At 48.2% G+C, this 20,750-nt stretch overlaps 1 protein-coding gene and 1 long non-coding RNA gene across 2 annotated transcripts; both read left to right on the top strand.

Moving 5' to 3' along the window:
- Window positions 1-566: 566 nt before the first annotated feature.
- On the top strand, window positions 567-6,540 carry LOC123084077 (sucrose transport protein SUT5-like). Its single transcript, XM_044505869.1, has 8 exons — window positions 567-647; window positions 734-799; window positions 1,263-1,545; window positions 1,613-1,791; window positions 2,109-2,294; window positions 2,384-2,888; window positions 5,340-5,471; window positions 6,305-6,540. Exons 1-8 carry the CDS (start codon window positions 582-584, stop codon window positions 6,538-6,540), a joined length of 1,653 nt encoding a protein of 550 aa, XP_044361804.1. The 5' UTR covers window positions 567-581.
- A 10,872-nt stretch (window positions 6,541-17,412) lies between these two features.
- LOC123082639 (uncharacterized) lies at window positions 17,413-19,861 on the top strand. The gene is made up of 4 exons (XR_006439084.1): window positions 17,413-17,541; window positions 17,621-17,729; window positions 17,807-18,264; window positions 18,439-19,861. It is a non-coding gene; the product is annotated as an uncharacterized lncRNA (long non-coding RNA).
- Window positions 19,862-20,750: the final 889 nt, after the last annotated feature.

The following is a 20,750-nucleotide window of genomic DNA, read 5'->3' as shown; positions in this document are numbered from 1 at the left end:
TTTTTCCGTTTAAAAAAAAGGGAAAACAGAACAGGACGTGTGTGCGGTTATGAGATCACGCCGACGTCATGCAACGCCTTCTTAAGTCAGTCAGTTTTTTTAAGTTGGACACGCGCGACTATATATTGACTGATCGAGTTCCCGTTTTCAAACACCACACAAGGAAACAAAACAACCTGTGGTTGAGTTGGTTAGGTGGACAGTGGTATCCCCAACCCACCAAGGTTCAAATCCTGGTGCTCGCATTATTCCTGGATTTATTTCAGGATTTCCGGCAATGCGCTTTCAGTGGGAGGAGATGTTCCCGTCGACGACGAGGCGCCTACGGTGACTTCGTAAATCTCAAGATGATATGCCGGCTCAGTCTTTCGAAGGTGCTCATAGGGGTAGGGTGTACGTGTGTGCGTTCATAGGGGTGAGTGTATGCGCGTGTATATGAGCGCTTGCTCAAAAAAAAAACACCAAAAAGTCATCCATCAACGATCCATGCATCCACAAAATTAATTAACGGCCGCGCCCCAGCGTTGACCGGAAGAGCCAAGTCATACGGCCTGGTGAGGCTGTTCTTTGCCTGCATCTGCATGGTCGCCGGCGGCATCCAGTACGCCTGGGCGCTGCAGCTCTCCCTCCTCTCCCCCTACTCTCAGGTCAGGTCAGGTGCCTCTCCGTGGCTGCTTAATTCTTGATGATCTATTACCTCATCCTTGGGTCGTTCGGTGGTTTGCATATGCAGAGTCTTGGGATCCCACACCAGCGCGTTTCCCTCGCTTGGATCTGCGGACCTATCGCTGGGTTTGTTGTGAGTGCCATCTCTTCTCATCCCATTAATTCATTCCCTTCCCTTTCCAAAATACTCTCTTCCAAAAACAGATATTTACATGATTTCCCCCCAATCCATGTAAGTAGTTAACATGAGAAGATCCTCTTTCTCATATCTGCATGCATTTATCCTCGCTCACCCTTTTTTCTTCAAGCCTGTGAATGATCTCCACTGGAAGGAAGACAAAATAATTAAATGGTATTACCTCTTTTCTGGTTTATTAGGCACACTCGTTTTCCTAGATTGATGATTTAACCAAAATAATACGAGTTATATATTGCAAAAATTATACCATGAGAAAATTTCAATTGTTCTGTACAAAATTCATATTACATTGGCTAAAATGGACAACCTAGAGATACGCGTGGGACCTATAAACCGGGAAAAAGGGAGTACTAACAGATGAAGTATTAACATGAGTGTGAAATGATTCACCGGCTAGGTGCCACCCATCGTGGGTTACTACAGCGACCGGTGCACAGCGATGATGGGCCGGAGAAGACCCTTCATCGTCGCGGGATGTCTCGTCATCTGCCTCTCCATGATGCTCATCGGCTTCTCGGCGGACATTGGGCGGCTACTCGGGGACACCAAGGAGCATTGCACCACCAGCACGGGCCCTCGCTGGGCCGCCATAGCTGTGTATATTGTCGGGTTCTGGTTCCTCAATTTCGCCAACAATGCCGCCCAAGGTCCGGCTCGTGCGCTGATGGCTGATCTCTCTGGTGAGAATATGCATACATCATCCATCAAAACTTGGGAATTAAAACGACTGACTAGCTTTTTGACTAGCGGGAAACTATATGCCCAGCGTCGGGCAGGCCATCTTCTGCGGGTGGATGGCCATCGGCAACATCCTGGGCTGTATGGCTGGTGCCGACGGTGAATGGCACGTGTGGCTCCCTTGGCTCAAAACTACGGCGTGCTGCGAAGCCTGCGCAAATCTCAAGGGCGCCTTCCTCACCGCTGTGGTAAACCGTCAGAGCAACATTTATAGTTTTCACTTTAAATATAAAATGTCATCGAGATTTCAAAGATTTTACTCATTCCCATAGCTACTGAAATAATTGCTTTTCCATAGAAATATTTCTGTTATTATGGTAGTATACACAAATTCAAATGATTTTTTTAAAATTCGAATTTAAGTCACAGATTTCGGTCCATTAATTGGCCGAATGGAAACCCAAATCACCGAAATTCGAAACCAGTATTGTCGAAATATTTTCTAAACTGAAATTCAGAACCACTTATCTCATGAACGGCTGCTTATTCAGCTCATGTCATTCAGATCGTCATTATCATCAGTACGTCCATCACCATGTATATTGCTGAAGAGAAGCAGCTCGACAATGCCGACGTGGAGGCCCCCTTTGGCCGACGTGGATGCATATGCGGCTTTGGCGACTTCTTCAAGAGCTTGAAGAACCTTCCCCCATCTATGTTCAAAGTGCTCGCCGTCACGGCTGTAACCTGGGTAATGTTTTGTGCATCCACAACCTCTTAAAACAATGCATGCACCTCACCCATCGAGGATTGACTGACTATTCTGACATGTTTTCTCAGCTGGCGTGGTTCCCCTTCATCCAGTATGGCACTGACTGGATGGGCAGGGAGATCTACCACGGCGAGCTGCAGGGGCCCAAGGTGGCCGTCTACTATGCCGGCGTCCGCGAGGGCGCCGTTGGCCTGCTGCTCTCTTCTATATGCCTCTTGGCCGCCGCCTTCAACACCCCCCACCTTTGCGGTAGGCTCACGTCAAGGGTCGTGTGGTCCTTAAGCAACTTCATCCTATTTGGCATCATGACGGCCATGGTGATCCTTGGCTTGGTCTCTACCAAGGGGTACAACGCGTCTTTTACGGCTGGCCTCACCGGCCCTGACCCCAAGCTCAGGGTCATCGCGCTCTCCCTCTTCGCGCTCATCGGAATCCCACAGGCCGTGTTGTTCAGTGTACCGTGGGCTGTTGCTTCTAAGCTTGCCGACGACAGTGGCCAAGGCCTCGCCATTGGTGTCCTCAACATTGGTGTCCTCTGTTTTACGATTTCTCTTCGTGAAAATTGTTTTGCGCGTGAGTACCTTCGTCGAGATTGGTTTTCTCGTGCTGGGCCGCAAGGTTCAAACCCTCTACTTCGTGTACATCGCGTGTGCGGGCGAGAGGTTGCTGCTATTGGTGGTGGAGTGTCGTGAAAGGTCGGGCCACAACAACGGATCGGATCTCGCCACGGGGTTCGGTTCACATCAGGTGGTATTCAGAGCAAGGTTGTTCACGACACTATGAAGAAGATGGCGAGCGCATCGTTATTCAGTAAGATAAGCTATGGTTTTCAGTTGAAGGAGGAAGGCCGTTGGACTGGACTATTTCACACCCGTGTGGTGGTGAGAGAGAGATCATGTGCCATGACGATCGATCACATGAATTTGATCAACGCCGCAAGCATCGAGATGGTGGAGAAGCTGAATCTACCAATGACACCACGTCCACAACCATACCGTTTCCGTTGGGGTCATGAAGAGCTCACTGTCACGCAACAAACCAAGGTACCGTTTTTGTTGGAAAATTATTTTTGTGAGGTTTTGTGCGACGTGATTCCAGCACTGATGGTTTCATGCCACTTGTTATTGGGCGAGCCGTGGTACAGAGAGCATGATGTCGCATACGATTGCAATACACATAGATATACCGTCCAGAGGGGTAAGAAGTGCAGCCTCGTGCCAATGGGTGAGGAGCGTTTTATTTCTTGGAGGAAAGAACATCTTGAGAGGATAAAAGAGCAGGAAGAAGAAGAAAAGAAGAAGGCCCAAGTTGCTGAATTTTTTTCATGCATCGTAAAAACTGCAAATACAAATATTGTTGAAGAGATTGATTCGAAAACCGAGGACGGTTTCGTTTCAAGGAGGAGAGGATGATATGTCCGCGACTAATGTTAGTGTTTTTGATGATCGCAAAATAGTACCGCATGTCAGTGGGTTAAAGGAACTATTTTCTGTTACAAGAAAACAAGATGTTGCTTCATTTGATCCCAACGAGAAGAAAAAGAAGTTCCTGGACGTGCATGTATTGAAGGGGGGTAATTGCATGCGAGGTAAATTACTAAGTCAAGACAGGAGATATGCATGCAATATTTACCAAGCTCGGTTTGGCAAGGAAATACAAACGTGCATTGATTCTTTTGAAGAAAAGGCAACCTATGCTAATGGAAGGAATCATGTAAGATCTGATTTGTTTGTATCGGTCAACAAGATAAAAAAAAGATATGTTTCTGTTTATTCCGCTCCCACGCAAGAGGTGTACAAGCAGAATTAGAGACACCTTCCCCTGGAGAAGTCGTACCAACCATGTAGTCCTAGTTTGTTATACGGTGCTAGGTGATCAAGGCTGCCGGATACTTTATTAGTTAAATCTTTGATTAGTTTAAATAGGAGAGAGAGAGAGTCCGTTTCAATCTAGAGTTGTTGGGTCGGTTTTGTTATTTGTGTGTTGCTTATAAAAAGGGCCACTACGGCCAATGTACGGAGGTTATTTTTATATGAAATAGACACGATGTGTTTTTCAGGGTAGACACACCCGTATCAAGTTTTGGAGGGATCTTTAGAAAATCTCTGTTTTACGATTTCTCTTCGTGAAAATTATTTTGCGCGTGAGTACCTTCGTCGAGATTGGTTTTCTCGTGCTGGGCCACAAGGTTTAAACCCTCTACTTCGTGTACATCGCGTGTGCGGGCGAGAGGTTGCTGCTATTGGTGGTGGAGTGTCGTGAAAGGTCGGGCCACAACAACGGATCGGATCTCGCCACGGGGTTCGGTTCACATCAGGTGGTATTCAGAGCAAGGTTGTTCACGACACTATGAAGAAGATGGCGAGCGCATCGTTATTCAGTAAGTTAAGCTATGGTTTTCAGTTGGAGGAGGATGGCCGTTGGACTGGACTATTTCACACCCGTGTGGTGGTGAGAGAGAGATCATGTGCCATGACGATCGATCACATGAATTTGATCAACGCCGCAAGCATCGAGATGGTGGAGAAGCTGAATCTACCAATGACACCACGTCCACAACCATACCGTTTCCGTTGGGGTCATGAAGAGCTCACTGTCATGCAACAAACCAAGGTACCGTTTTTGTTGGAAATTATTTTTGTGAGGTTTTGTGCGACGTGATTCCAGCACCGATGATTTCATGCCACTTGTTATTGGGCGAGCCGTGGTACAGAGAGCATGATGTCGCATACGATTGCAATACACATAGATATACCGTCCAGAGGGGTAAGAAGTGCAGCCTCGTGCCAATGGGTGAGGAGCGTTTTATTTCTTGGAGGAAAGAACATCTTGAGAGGATAAAAGAGTAGGAAGAAGAAGAAAAGAAGAAGGCCCAAGTTGCTGAATTTTTTTCATGCATCGTAAAAACTGCAAATACAAATATTGTTGAAGAGATTGATTCGAAACCGAGGACGGTTTCATTTCAAGGAGGAGAGGATGATATGTCTGCGACTAATGTTAGTGTTTTTGATGATCGCAAAATAGTACCGCATGTCAGTGGGTTAAAGGAACTATTTTCTGTTACAAGAAAACAAGACATTGATTCATTTGATCCCAACGAGAAGAAAAAGAAGTTCCTGGACGTGCATGTATTGAAGGGGGGTAATTGCATGCGAGGTAAATTACTAAGTCAAGACAGGAGATATGCATGCAATATTTACCAAGCTCGGTTTGGCAAGGAAATACAAACGTGCATTAATTCTTTTGAAGAAAAGGCAACCTATGCTAATGGAAGGAATCATGTAAGATCTGATTTGTTTGCATCGGTCAACAAGATAAAAAAAAGATATGTTTCTATTTATTCCGCTCCCACGCAAGAGGTGTACAAGCAGAATTAGAGACATGCTAAGCTTGAGAGGATGCGGGTGGGGTCCACCTTCCCCAGGAGAAGTTGTACCAACCATGTAGTCCTAGTTTGTTATACGGTGCTAGGTGATCAAGGCTGCCGGATACTTTATTAGTTAAATTTTTGATTAGTTTAAATAGGAGAGAGAGAGTCCGTTTCAATCTAGAGTTGTTGGGTCAGTTTTGTTATTTGTGTGTTGCTTATAAAAAGGGCCAGCTACGGCCAATGTACGGAGGTTATTTTTATATGAAATAGACACGATGTGTTTTTCAGGGTAGATACACCTGTATCAAGTTTTGGAAGGATCTTTAGAAAACCTCTATTTTACGATTTCTCTTCGTGGAAATTGTTTTGCGCGTGAGTACCTTCGTCGAGATAGGTTTTCTCGTGCTGGGCCGCAAGGTTCAAACTCTCTACTTCGTGTACATCGCGTGTGCGGGCGAGAGGTTGCTGCTATTGATGGTGGAGTGTCGTGAAAGGTCGGGCCACAACAACGGATCGGATCTCGCCACGGGGTTCGGTTCACATAAAAAGTCGACCATCCAAAATATGCCTACTATGGACAGAAGGTCATTTTTTTTTTGGTATGATGGTGTGTTTGCAGAGGTCGGCGGTGACTGGCGTGAGGACTTGCTCGCCGCCGTGAGCGAAGCGCGGCCATGTGAGCTGCTTGTGCTTATGCACGCTGTACCAGCGGCTCGACCTCCCTCGATGCCCTCCATGACCCACATATCCTCCTTGTTCATCGCCTGCGAGACGTGGCTAATGGCGATGCAGAGCCTCCATTTGGCGACGCCAGATATGATGGAGGGTATTAGGCGACAGCACGGACGGCAGTGACTCGACGGGCGAGATGCGCTCGCTGTGGAGATCCAAAGACATGACCCTTGTCTCGTCGCACCTGTCGGTCCAGCACATTGTGCCATTTACTATGATTGTGCTGGCTGCGATAGTCTCGTTGTCGGGGCCACGGAGTACGGACACGCTGCCACGACGCCTCTCCGAGCATGAACACCCAGATCCGGTCACGGTCGTATGATACGTGCACGACCTTGTACTGGCCTCTCGCAGGGTTGTACGTGAAGCTGTACGGTGTTGGAAATATGAGCAAATTACTACGACATTTAATCTACATAAACAAAAGATAAATCATGACCACAGCAACAAAGATTAAACTAATCATGCAAACTAGCATAGCAGATGAACATATCATATCTAGGGCACATACTAGAAGCATGAATTCTACCACGATCTCGAACAAGAAGGGTAGAATCACATACGGTGCAGCGGGTGCAGCACCGCCGGCGTTGACGTTGTCGCCCATGTCGTCGAGGACGAGGTTGCCGAGGTCGGGGAAGAAGTCGTCGTTCGCAAAGTCGTTGCTGCCAGCAGTCGCGCGACTGCGCTCCCCAAAAACCTGATCGCCCGTCTCCCGTACAGTATCACGAGAGGCGGGGTTCCGGAGGCCTGCTGTCCCTTCTTGCAGTGCACGCCGGAAGGAGGGATGGAGAAGACTTGCTTGGCGGCGCAATGATCTGGAACGGTGGTGAGAAACCATACGAAGCGGCAGCGGCTAGGGTAGACGTCTGCCTGACTATATAATGCGGGCCGGGTAGGTCGTGGGAGTAAACCCACGTCCGAGTCGTCACGATCCAAAAGAATCGGAAACGGTTCAGTAATTAACGCGTCCGTTAATTATTAATTAATGACTCATTAATTTTCCATGCAGCAAAAATATAGACAACGTGCATAGCTCTGTCCTCGGCTCGGCTCAATCCCGCAACCCGCTGCGCGGCGCGGCGCGGCGCGGCGCGTCGTGACGAGGCGTGGTGAGCGAGGAGGAGGAGCGCGTGTGTAGGTCCCCTCTTCTCATGCTTATACAAGTGGTAGAAGAGCTCACCTTATAAAGAGGTGCTACTCTCTCTCAACTTCCGGGGTGGGACTAAACTTTAGCCTCACTCACTCCACTCACATGTGTGCATGAATGGGCCAAGAGAATTTCAGAATTTTAGTTGGGCTTTGGGCCAAAGGCCTACTAGCAAAATTCCAACAATCCCCCACAAAGTCTCATTGGCACATCTCATCATTTAGTTCCAAAACATTGTTTTATATATCGGTGCTTAGTGGAGACTGTGAAGTTGAACTTCCACTTAGAAATTTACGCTACACTAGATCACAACTTGAATAGTGGACTATGCCTTGAACTACAAGTTTTCTGTGAAACTTGTTTCACACGAATTATTGACCGATACTGGGCTGCCGCAAGGCTTCCCCGCGGGTGGAGCGTATACGTCATACTCCAGGGCCTTTCATGAATTTATTAGAGAACACCCGATTCTCACAGACTGCGATGTTAACAGTCAAATTCATATAGGTGTGTTCCTCAGAAGATGTTCTGCAGGACAACATCTCTGCTTATCCGAATAAGCCACTTGGAACACATTAAGATAAGTATCAACCTGCCATGCAGATCAGGAGAGTATTGCATCTTCACGGAGTGGGATAATTAATATAGGGATACTCTCCTCCTAGCTGACCAACAGCTTGTATCCCACTTCTACTTCACGGGATTTCCGATCACATAGAGTGGGTTACCACTATGGACAACTCATGCGGTGGGTCTCAAACCCATCTCCATCGATGCATTATCTATCACATTACGTGATAGACCCTTTGTGAAGGGATCTGCCAAGTTTTCCGACGTTTGGATATAATCCAACGTAATAACTCCAGAGTTCCTCAGTTTTCTGACAGATTTTAGTCTCCTCTTCACATGCCTTGAGGACTTCATATTGTCCTTAGAACTGTTTATCTTGACGATCACAGTTTGATTATCACAGTTCATCAGGATAGGGGGTATTGGTTTTTCAACCATAGGTATGTCCATCAAGAGTTCACGAAGCCACTCTGCTTCAACAGTGGCAGTGTCTAATGTTGTGAGTTCTGCTTCCATAGTTGACCTCGTTAAGATGGTCTGCTTGCAAGACTTCCAGGAAACAGCGCCACCATCAAGTGTAAAAACATAACCACTTGTGTCCTTAATCTCATCAGCATCAGATATCCAGTTTGAGTCACTATAACCCTTCAGTACCCTTGGATACCCGGTGTAGTGAATCCCATAGCTCGCGGTGCCTTTCAAATAGTGCATAACTCTCTCAAGCGCATGCCAATGACCATCTCCCGGTTTTGACACAAACCGACTCAGCTTGCTCATAGCAAAAGAGATGTCAGGCCTCGTGGCACTCGCCAAATACATAAGTGAGCCAATAATCTGAGAATACCTCAGTTGATCTCTAGCAATCCGTCGATTCTTTCGAAACAACACACTAGCATCATATGGAGTTGGAGAAGGCGTGCAGTCGCTATACCCAAAACGACTCAAGACCTTTTCCACATAATGAGACTGAAGCGGTGTGATCCCACCATTCTCATCTCTCAACAGCTTGATGTTTAAGATAACATTAGCTACTCATAGATCCTTCATCTCAAAACAGCGAGATAAGAAATCCTTAACCTCCTTGATTAAATCAAGTTTGGTTCCAAAGATCAATATGTCGTCGACATACAGACAAAGAATAACTCCTTCACCCCCACCATAGCGATAGTACACGCACTTGTCACCATCGTTTACTACAAAGCCGGCAGCAGTTAATGTTCTTTCGAACTTCTCATGCCACTCCTTAGGAGCTTGTTTAAGGCCATATAAAGACTTTAATAACTTGCACACCTTTCCTTCCTGACCAGGTACTACAAAACCATCTGGCTGATCCATGTAAATTTCCTCCTTCAACTCTCCATTGAGGAAAGCTGTCTTAACGTCCATTTGATGAACAAGAAGACCATGTGAGGCAGCCAGTGATAGTAGCACCCGAATTGTGGTCAGTCTAGCCACGGGTGAGTAAGTATCAAAGAAGTCTTCACCTTCTTTCTGGATATAACCCTTGGCCACAAGCCGTGCCTTGTACTTTTCAATCGTACCATCAGGTCTAAGCTTCTTCTTGAACACCCACTTACATCCTACAGGTTTGCACCCATAAGGATGGTCAGTGATCTTCCAGGTACCGTTAGCTAAGATGGAATCCATCTCGCTACTTACAGCTTCCTTCCAGTAGTCAGCATCAGGAGATGCATAGGCTTCTGAAATAGTCCTGGATGTGTCATCCATGAGGTACACAATGAAATCATCACCAAAAGACTTTGCAGTCCTCTGTCTCTTACTCCTCACAGGAGTTCCATTGTTACCCTCAACATGATTCTCAACGTGTTTCATCGCAATGGTGGGTTCAGGAATTACAGTGAATTCCTCACTAGATGGAGTAGGTATCTCCTTATTTGATGAACTTGACATATCCTTCATAGGAAATATGTCCTCAAAGAAAGTTGCATCATTTGATTCCATAATCGTACCAACATGCATGTCGAATACCTCAGATTTTATTATCAAAAATCTATAGCCGATGCTATGAAAAGCATAGCCTAGAAAAACACAATCCACGGTTTTTGGTCCAAGCTTGCGCTTCTTGGGAATTGGTATATTGACTTTCGCCAAACAACCCCAAGTACGTAGGTAAGAGAGTTTCAACCTTTTCCTTTCCCATTCCTCAAATGGAGTCATGGTCTTATGCTTTGTGGGAACTCGGTTTAGGACATGACACGCAGTCATTAGCGCCTCTCCCCATCATTCCTTGGATAGACCCGAAGTGTCTAACATGGTGTTAACCATATCAGTTAGAGTTCGGTTCTTTCTTTCGGCTATCCCATTTGACTGGGGTGAGTAGGGAGGCATCCTCTCATGGATTATACCATGTTCCACACAAAACAGATCAAATTCATTGGAAAAATACTCTCCACCACGATCGGACCTAAGCCGTTTAATTTTTCGATCAAGTTGGTTCTCTGCCTCAGCTTTATAGTTTTTAAAGAAAGTCAAAGCCTCATCTTTTGATTTCAGAAGATACACATAACAATATCTAGTGGAGTCATCAATCAACGTCATGAAGTATCTCTTTCCACCTTTTGTCAACACGCCATTCATCTCACAAAGATCAGAATGTATAAGCTCTAGTGGCGCCAAGTCTCTTGCCTCTGCAGTCTTATGTGACTTGCGAGGTTGCTTAGCTTGCACACATACTTGGCACTTGGAGCCTTTGACAGTAGAGATTTTCAGAATTAAATTCATATTGGCTAACAGCGTCATGCAACCAAAGTTAATATGACAGAGTCGTGAATGCCAAATATCAGACTCATTATTGTGGCAAACATTATTAATAACTTTAGTGCAAATATCTGACAAAGATAGGCGGAACAAGCCTCCGCACTCATAGCCTTTTCCAACAAATTGTCCACACTTAGAAATTACAACTTTATTGGATTCGAAAACCAACTTAAAACCATCTCGACATAAACGGGAACCGCTAACAAGATTTTTATTGATGGACGGCACATGATGAACGTTCTTCAGACGCACAGTCTTCCCCGAAGTAAACTTCAGATCGACCGTACCAACACCTCGAACGATGGCATGTGACCCGTTCCCCATCAGCACGGGTGAAGTCCCTGTTGCCTGGTAAGAAGAAAACATGGAGGCGTCAGCACAAACATGTACATTGGCACCGGTGTCAATTAACCAATCAGGGGATTGAAATACTGAAAGGATGGTAGGAAAAATACCGTACCCTGATTCCTTCATATCAGTATCACCAATGACAACATTAGCGGACTTGCCGCTCTTCTCATGTTCGCGCTCCTCAAAGCGGTTAGGACACTTCGGAGCCCAGTGATTAGGATCACCGCAGACAAGGCAAAGTCCCTTCCCCTTCTTATGAGAATTCTTCTTGAAGTTGGTAGAATGTGATGGCTTGTTCTTTGTATCAAACTTGCCTTTGCCCTGAGTTTTGTTCTTATTGTTTTTGAACTTGTTGGGCTGGGAGTTCTTCTTCTGTACCATGTGGGCACTAGAACCTCCCTCAGCAACTCGAGCACGTGTGTCCTTTGCTCTCGCCTTCTCTTCAACATCAAGAGTACCAATGAGATCCGCAACGGAAAACTCCTGTCTCTTGTGTTTCAGGGAAGTAGTAAAATTGTTCCACGAAGGTGGAAGCTTGGCAATGATGCCTCCGGCAACAAATTTGTCCGGCAACACACACTTGAAGTACTCAAGTTCTTTTGCGAGTGACTGTATCTCATGAGCCTGCTGTACAACAGGGCGCTCATCAGTCATCTTGTAGTCATAGAACTGCTCCATGACGTACAACTCGCTGCCGGCGTCCGAGGCACCAAACTTGGCCTCGAGCGCAGCCCACATGTCCGTGCCGTTGTCAAACGGCATATACGAATCCACAATGGAGTCATCAAGAACACTCAGAAGAGCGCCTTTAAAGAGGGTATCGATCTTCTCAAAAGCTTCCAGCTGTGCTGGATTAAGATCGCCCTCAGGCTTGCCCTTGGTGGCATCATAGCAGCCCATGGTCTGAAACCAGTAGACTGCTCTCGTGCGTCACCTCTTATATTGCGCCCCCTTAAACGCAGGCGGCTTCAGATGCGCAGCAAAACCACTCGGAGTAAATTGTCTATAATCAAGTTTTTGGATTGTTGGAAATATGAGCAAATTACTATGGGATTTAATCCGAATAAACAGAAGGTAAATCATGACCACAGCAGCAGAGATTAAACTAATCATGCGAACTAGCATATCAGGTGAACATATCACATCTAGGGCACATACTAGAAGCATGAATTCTACCACGATCTCGAACAAGAAGGGTAGAATCACATACGGTGCAGCGGGTGCAGCACCGCCGGCGTTGACGTTGTTGCCCATGTCGTCGAGGACGAGGTTGCCGAGGTCGGGGAAGAAGTCGTCGTTCACAAAGTCGTCGCTGCCAGCAGTCGCACGAGTGTGCTCCCCAAAAACCTGATCGCCCCTCTCCCATACAGGATCACAAGAGGCGGGGTTCCGGAGGCCTGCTGTCCCTTCTCGCGGTGCATGCCGGAAGGAGGGATGGAGAAGACTTGCTTGGCGGCGCAATGATCTGGAACGGTGGTGAGAAACCATACGAAGCGGCAGCGGCTAGGGTAGACGTCTGCCTGACTATATAGTGCGGGCCGGGTAGGTCGTGGGAGTAAACCCCACGTCCGAGTCGTCACGATCCAAAAGAATCGGAAACGGTTCAGTAATTAACGCGTTCGTTAATTATTAATTAATGACTCATTAATTTTCCCATGCAGCAAAAATATAGACAACGTGCATAGCTCTGTCCTCGACTCGGCTCAATCCCGCAACCCGCGGTGCTCGTGACGAGGCGTGGCGTGGCGAGGCAAGCGAGGAGGAGGAGCGCGCGTGTAGGTCTCCTCTTCTCATGCTCATACAAGTGGTAGAAGAGCTCACCTTATAAAGAGGTGCTACTCTCTCTCAACTTCCGGGGTGGGACTAAACTTTAGCCTCACTCACTCCACTCACATGTGTGCATGAATGGGCCAAAAGAATTTCAGAATTTTAGTTGGGCTTTGGGCCAAAGGCCTACTAGCAAAATTCCAACATACGGCCGGTACCATCAGCGTAAGGCAGCAGCGGAAGGGCCAATGTCTCGCCGATGACGGGGTTGGCTAGGATGATGGCGCCGGCAGGCTTGATCCGGTCGTCGCAGAGGCAGATGAGGCCGTTGCACGTGCCGACCACCAGAGGCTCATGCCTTTGTAGAGCCTGTCGTCCGTGCTGGACTGCTGGTCCAGAGCTTCCTGCGGAGCCCCATCGACAGGTACGTACACGGTCTCCGCGGGGACCACCAGAGTCTTGGCTTGGCTCCACTGATTCACCACCCCGTGCGCGTCGACGAGATCGCACCCGTGCCGGCAGACGAGGCGGAGCCGGCGCTGGGAGCTCGGTGGGACGCGTAGCAGGATAAGCACGAGGGCGTCGTCCGTGACCAGGTCTTTTAGAAGGGAGTGAGGATTGGTGGAATGGTTTGTTCTATTGCTTGAGTCTCATGGGTATATATACTGGAGTACGTGATCAGATTGGAGTACAAGGCAAGTCAGAATACTTCCTAGTTTATTCTATGTTTGCTAATACAATCACGTTACTCAACATCCCTCGCAGTCACAACGGTAGCGACGCAGACGGTGAGACTGGAGAAGAATCCGACGAGGTCGCTCAAGCAAGGCGGGAGCCCTTTGTGCCGTTTGTCGATGTAGCCGAGAGTGTAGGAGACGGATTACAAATCCTAGACTACCAAATACAAGTAACCCAAATATATTTCTAACACCCCCCCTCCCCAGCAGTCGTAGCGGTACGTCGCAGACAATAGGAGCGTCGCAGATGGTCAGACTGGAGAGAATAGCAGCCGACGGGCTCACATCATCCTGCAGTCGTGGAGAGAGTGTTGTGGACAGTGTCGCGTCGCGGACGCGTTGACTGTAGAGGAAGCAGACGAGTTGCTCAAGCGGATGATAGCCATTTGTGCCGATGTCGAGAGAGCCGAGAGCCTAGGGTGGTGTAGCCGTGGTAGACGTACCCGTGCGAAGAATGCCGTGGTCGATGCCGAGTCGGGGTAGGCGGTGTCGAGGAAAACGCCGTGAAGCCGCGGGCGCAAGGAGGCGCCGACTTAGCATGGGCGTAGTGGTATTGAAGTAGGGATGCGCCGGGAGGTAGATGGTGTTGACGAAGCGCCGTGCCAGGTTTGCCAAGCCCCGGGACATGTCATGGACGAAGGCACACGTTGGTGTTGCTAGCACCGGGCATGTGTAGACAGACGAAGACGAAGTTGACGAAGTGTTGCTCCAGTCTTGCCAGGCCCAGGGACACGTCATGGATGAAGGCACGCACTGGTATTGCCAGTATCGGGCATGCGTAGACGAGGGACCTGCACGAGCTGTACGCCATGTCGGAGAAGTCAGAGGGGCCAACAGAGAAGAACTCGACGACGGTTGCGACGCCAATCGGCGCAGGGCCGGTGTCTCCCGCGGTGGTCGGAGTAGACGAAGTGGTCGGGGTAGATGACGTCGACGTTGGTGACGGGCTGGTGCTGGACGAAGACGAAGGGGGTGGGCGAACTACGGCGGCGGCTACAAGGGTAGCGGCGGTGGCGGCCGAAGAAGAGAGGCGGTGACGGCCTGGCGGTGGCGGCGGCGTCTAGGTTAGGAGTGCGGTGGCGATGCTCGAAGGAGGCAAAGAACTCGACAACATGACGAAGATCGGTGCAGACGGTGGCGTTCCCGCACCAAGAAAGACGGCGTGGCGCATACCACGGGAAGTCGACGCGCGGGGACGGTGTCATGGAATTGTCACGGCAGATGCCCTTAGTGTCAGGACTTAGTCGCGAGGCCAACGCATCTATGTGGTAGCTTGAGAGGGGTTGAGCGGGACAAGAGACGCGAGGTTTTACCCAGGTTCGGCCCCTCACGGTGGAGGTAAAAGTCTACGTCCTGCTTCATTGATATTGATGATGATGATGATCACGGTTACAAGAGTGCTCTATCTTGAGAGCTATTGTCTAAACCTAACTTGTCCAACTCGTGGAACTTGTCCCTCTTTGAGGAGCCCTACCCCTCCTTATATATGTTGAAGGGGCGGTTTACATGTGGAGTCCTATTAAAATTAGGACTAGTCTATCTCTAATATAAATCGGATACAAGTCCAGGTCTTAACTCCTTGTAAGATAATATTCCTCCTGCCTTCCTCTTAAACCGGCCCACCGCTCACGTGAACCGGCCTTCTAGGCCTTGGGCCTTGTCATCCGTCTGTCCTGCACGCCGGATCACCAGTGAGTCATAATGGCCAGGTGGGTTGCTTGTAAACCGCCAGGTCAGGGCGGGTCGCCAGTAACTCGCCAAGTGTCAGCGGGGTTTTCAGATAAACCGCCAAGTCCGGCCGGGTTAACTTCCGGCCGGTTTACACCGCAGGGTATATCCCCGACAAACGGCGAAGTAGCTCATGTTACAAAAACATCTACAACAGAGGTCCTGCCTGGGTGGTGCGGGGTGGCAGCCCGGCCTCCTTTGCTCTACTTCATCCCCAGTGCTTGCGCTGGTTCTGGTGCTTGGGCGAGGCCAGAGTATCTACGCCGGCTGGCTGTGCCTTTGAGGTCCCCTGCATCGACGACCAAGCACGCGTGCATCGGATCTGCCATGTGCAGTGTCCGACCTGGCCGTCTTCGCCCCTGCGCTCCATTGCGTGCTACCCCACCCCCTGCCGGCTCCTCGACTCTCCATCACCCCACGCCTGCCTCTCCTTCGACCCATATGGATGGTGGCCCGTCGGTCGTCAATTTGCATTGCTTCAGCTGCCGGAGCTGCTCTGACGACGTCGGCCTTGATTTGGTACTAGCTTTGGGAGAAATCCCTGCTCACCCATGTGTCAGCTGACCACGGCGGCACCAATCCAGTGTCGCTTTCCTTCCTGGAGGCGTGGTCTTTGAACTGTACCTGCTTGGTTTGGGCTCTCCCTCATGTCGACGGCGCGGTTTGCAACTTCATGTCCGTATGGTGAACTTCTCTGCACTCTATGTGACCTTTCCATTTTGCTTCAATCCACTTGTCTCCGCCCATCCTCCCCATATATACCGTCGCCAACATTGTCTCCTCATCGAGCCCTTCGCCGCCATCCATCCGCCCATGCCCATCATTTAGTGTGTCATCCATGTTGGTGTGTTCTTCATGTGATTTCTCTTCGCCCGTCCTTCGCGTGGTCTCCGTATTGTTGATGTGCACGCTCAAGACGCTCCCATGGTTGCCGTTCTGCTGTGGCGAGCTTCGGGCTCTTGGTGTTTTCTTGGTTCACCTTTGCTCAATGACGACGCAATGATGCCTTCCCAACCTACTAATCGTCTCGACCGCTCGTGGCGGATCTCCCAGTCAAGGTTCATGTTGTGGTTTGACACTCGTTGGTTATGGATGATCCTCTGTTGTGCCGTGAGGCTCAGTACGCACGCAGGTGCGGTGCGTTAGGTTGTTTGCTTAGTCTTAGCATTGTGATCCCTCAACAACACCCCACATCTACTTGTGTCTTTCGTGGTGTTGGTCTTTCTGCTTGCTAGCTAGGTCGTGCCTTCTTCTGGGCGTCAATTTTTTTCTCTTCTTCTGTAACCTTGTTACCTGTAGGGTTTTCGGCCTAGTTTCCCTCATAAACGGGGTCAACTTGTTTAGGTTTTCGATCCAATTTCTCTTATAAACTGGATCAGCCAAAGCTTAAGAGACGATTCTTGGCTTTGGCAGTTTTTTGAGCAATATATTCAGGTGGAGATTCTCTCCTCCCCGGTGACCGTTCAAAAAAAAGGTTTATAATTGATCGAGCCATCTTCCCAAACCCTAGACCCCGTCCGGCCGCCGTCGTATATAATCTTGTCGGCGTGGCGATCGCTCCTCGGTCGATCACACCACACCCTCCTCTTCCGTCGTCTCCGGCCTGTCCACCGCCGTCACACGTGCCAGCAGGGCCGGCCCTGAGGGGGGGGGGGGGGGGGGGCAGAGGGGGCGGCCGCCCCGGGCCCCCACCATTTAGGGCCCCCCACCCATGCAGGTACTAGGTACAGCAGGCCCAGGTAAGCCCATGTCAGAAAAAAAAAGTCAAAGGCGCTGGCCCTTGGGTGTTCCAGGCAGATGCATGCAAGCGCGCAAGCGACACGAGTAGCAGCACGATAGCAATCACTTCCTTCATCCTACCCTAAAAAAAACTTCATTCATCCTTTTTTCACGTATAAAAAATAAAGAGACAGCCATCCCTTCACGGCTTCACCTAAGAAAAGAGATCGTGATCCCCTTGACAGTTCGGTCCGTCCCTATTCATCGCGCAGCGATTGCCAGGCTCCCAGGCTCCCAGCCCTAGGTCGCCGATAACGACACGCCGTACTGCCGCCTGGCTCCTGCTTGTTGCTGATTTTCTTCTCCTAATCTTCTTCCTAATCAATTTCACAGCTGATTTCAGTTCAGGGGGTCTATCGTCACGCCCGTCTTTGGTCAATTGCTCTCCGACTCTAGGCGCTGCACACAGTACGCGGACGGACGCTCATCACGGACTCGACCATCAGGATCAGGTATATCAGTGATTTGCCGTTCCCTGATGCACGTGCGGTACCTTTCAATAACTGATGCGATGACCTTTTTTCCGCAGGGTTGTGTGTTATCATAACGTCGACAAACAGGAACTATGCATCAGGAAGAAGGCTGCGGATAAATTGATACAATCACAACACGGACATATGCATACATATTTCAGGGGTACTACTGATGCTTCCACTACTTTGATAAACCCAGATGATGAGTTGCTGAACAGACTAACGGGGATTGGGAGTTCGATCAGCAAAAAGAAAATGTTGACAATTTGATGAAAGTGATTGTCAAGAAGAAATTCGAGAAGCTGAGAAGGCTTTCCAAATTAAGTATAATTTTTTTGGTTGACATGATGATCACTTCTTTGAAGGATAGATTTAAAGAACTCATGATGTTTACAGATATATTTGGTTTTTAGGAGTTCGGGCACCCTTAAGTCATTAATTGATAATGAACTTGAAGAGTGTTGCACAAATTTGCAGAAACATTCTCCCGCTTGCTGGTTCATTTGATGTTGAGGTATATGATCTTATTTCTGAATTGAAGATTATATAGATTTTCAGACATGTTAAATAAGTTGATTCTTATCCGGATATATTCATTGCTTATCACATCTTACTGTGCGGTCCCTGTGACGACTGCATCGCCTGAAAGAAACTTTTTGAAATTGAAATTGTTGAAGAATTATTTCAGGACAACTATGACTCAAGAGACGTTAAATGGTTTGGCTACATTATGCATCGAGAAGAAATAATTGGATGAGATTGACATCGACCCCACATGAGTGACCTTGCATCGAGGAATGTTAGAGGAACATTTTAAGGTAATATGTATAAATTATTTAATACACATACTGATTATGGATGAATTTAAGTGTTTTTGGTAAATTTTCATATAAACATAATTCATTTTGTTACTATGATATATTTATTAAGGGCCCCGAATTTCATTTTCGCCCCGGCCCCCCGAAACCTCACGACCGGCCCTGCGTGCCAGGCAATTTGGTCCCATTCTTGGCCGTAGCAACCTGATCGGCTCACGAGGGTACGCCTCCAGCGCCAATGGCGATTCCCACGCAGAGGTTAACCGGCAGCATCCGGCGGCGCTGGAGACAAGCAAACGGCACCTATACGTCGTGCTGGATGACCACAAGGACAGCTACGGCATCCACAAACTGGACATGGACTACGACAAGGACGATGACCTGGACGGCGGCCAGGCAATCTCTCCGCAACGCCTTCCAGTTCTTCCGGTCGTCAGCGTGGCACTCACAACGTTCTGCGGATTTACTCAGTTCGCCGCGGCAGGCAGCAGCATCGTCGTCATAGGTTGTAAGCCAAACCCAGAAGATTTGTGGCCAGACGAAGTCCGCGTCCTCATCTACGACACCAAGAAGGCAGAGATGGTCGTCTCGCACCAGCTCTTTCAGCACAGCGAGCGGCGAGTGGCCGCTGCCAGTCATCGGCCACGCCCACTATGACAGCCAGCTGGATGCGTGGCCTCCATGCCCGTGCAAGCTACGATGGTCCTCGCTTCCTAGACGGACACCTCTGCGCCGGCCACATCGCGTCAGACCCAACGGAGTGGGAGGTCGGCGAGGATAAGCTCTTCTGCGGCGAAGAGGACAGCGCAGCAGGCTGGAGGCACGTCGACGCCAAGCTCGTGCCTACGGAGCCGGGTGTAGGGGGCAACGAGTATTGCCTCATGGAGCGCCTGCGACAGGAGGGAGACGACCAAGGATGCTTGGGGGACGGCGACAAGTGGCTGTTGCGGCTTACCGTTTTCCGTGTGGCGCGTGGCCACCATGGTGAGCCCGTGGTCACCGCTCGCCACCCGGCTTGCTGCTACACAATGTCCAGATACAACAAGTACTTTGACGCTCAAGCATTCTGGATCTAGTTCTCCAGCTAGGTAGGTGTGGTTTCAAATTAAATCTGGTTCGCGAAATACAAATTTTATATTGTTGCCAAATAAATTGTATATGCTACTCTAGGATACATTCAGTGTTCTTCCAGCAGTGTTTCAGGTTCAGGGATGTGACTGTAGCCACAGCCTCTTGTTCTCATCAGATCATCAGCTACCCATGCATCCTCAGGCTCTAGCTAATACTGTATTTCCGAATATTGAGCTGCAGTTTTGGCGCAGGAGGAGTCGTACAACTTATACCCGAGAGAGAGAACTATATATATATGGTGTGTCTAGCGCTCATTTAGACGAGATTTAACCAAGTCTCAGATCTACTCCCTCCGTTCCAAAATAGATGACTCAATTTTATATAATTTTAGTACAAAGCTAATACAAAGTTGGGTCATCTACTTTGAAACGGAGGGAGTAACTCCTACACAGCTTGATTTTTGTGAAGATTCATGCAGGTTTATTATTTATTATTTTTTGTTGATTACTCAAATGATTTGTAGGAGTTAGATGAAACTTGGTTATTTCTCATCTAGATGTGATTTAGTAAATCCGGCATATACATTCATGAATTTACCTATGAAACTAGATTTGTTGATTACAAATAAAACTATATAGTACGTCAACTCTTGATAAGAAATAATATGGTCTTCCTATTCACCGGAGTTGACCAAACTTTAAAATTTAGTCATTCCATAGTACCAATTGTGTTTTTGATTTCCTGACAAAAAATTTCCATGAGAAATGATTTCAAGCTAAGTTCAATGTTTTGCAAGATATTGTTAGATTTTTTAAGTACATGCATTAATAAATTTTGGAAGAAACCATGTATGTTAGTTACGGGTTAATGTACATGTATATAAGAAAAAGTATGACTAGTTGCTATTTGTCCAATAAAAAATATAATGTATATGTTCCTTTTGCACCGGAGGTAAACTGCCATAAGTTCTCCAAAATAAGTTACTTTTTTTTAAAAAAAAAGCAGGTTTGTCCTTGGTTCTGTCACGTCTCTCCCTGCCTAAAACCCTAGAAGGCTATAACTCGTTGGGAAGGCAGATGTACCCGCTTGCACGGCGGTGACAACTGCGACT

Source organism: Triticum aestivum, chromosome 4A (genome assembly GCF_018294505.1).
Source record: "Triticum aestivum cultivar Chinese Spring chromosome 4A, IWGSC CS RefSeq v2.1, whole genome shotgun sequence".
Taxonomy (NCBI): domain Eukaryota; kingdom Viridiplantae; phylum Streptophyta; class Magnoliopsida; order Poales; family Poaceae; genus Triticum; species Triticum aestivum.
Note: the sequence above shows the minus strand (reverse complement) of the source record. Positions and strands in the feature narration are given on the sequence as shown.

Bases quoted from the DNA above. Each gene is read 5' to 3' on its own strand.
- LOC123084077 (XM_044505869.1), top strand. From the start codon at position 582: ATGGTCGCCGGCGGCATCCAGTACGCCTGGGCGCTGCAGCTCTCCCTC. The intron at 2,889-5,339 runs GTGAGTACCTTC...ATCGCAAAATAG, and splicing joins TCGTGAAAATTGTTTTGCGC to TACCGCATGTCAGTGGGTTA. The intron at 5,472-6,304 runs GTAAATTACTAA...GTGTGTTTGCAG, and splicing joins GGGGGGTAATTGCATGCGAG to AGGTCGGCGGTGACTGGCGT.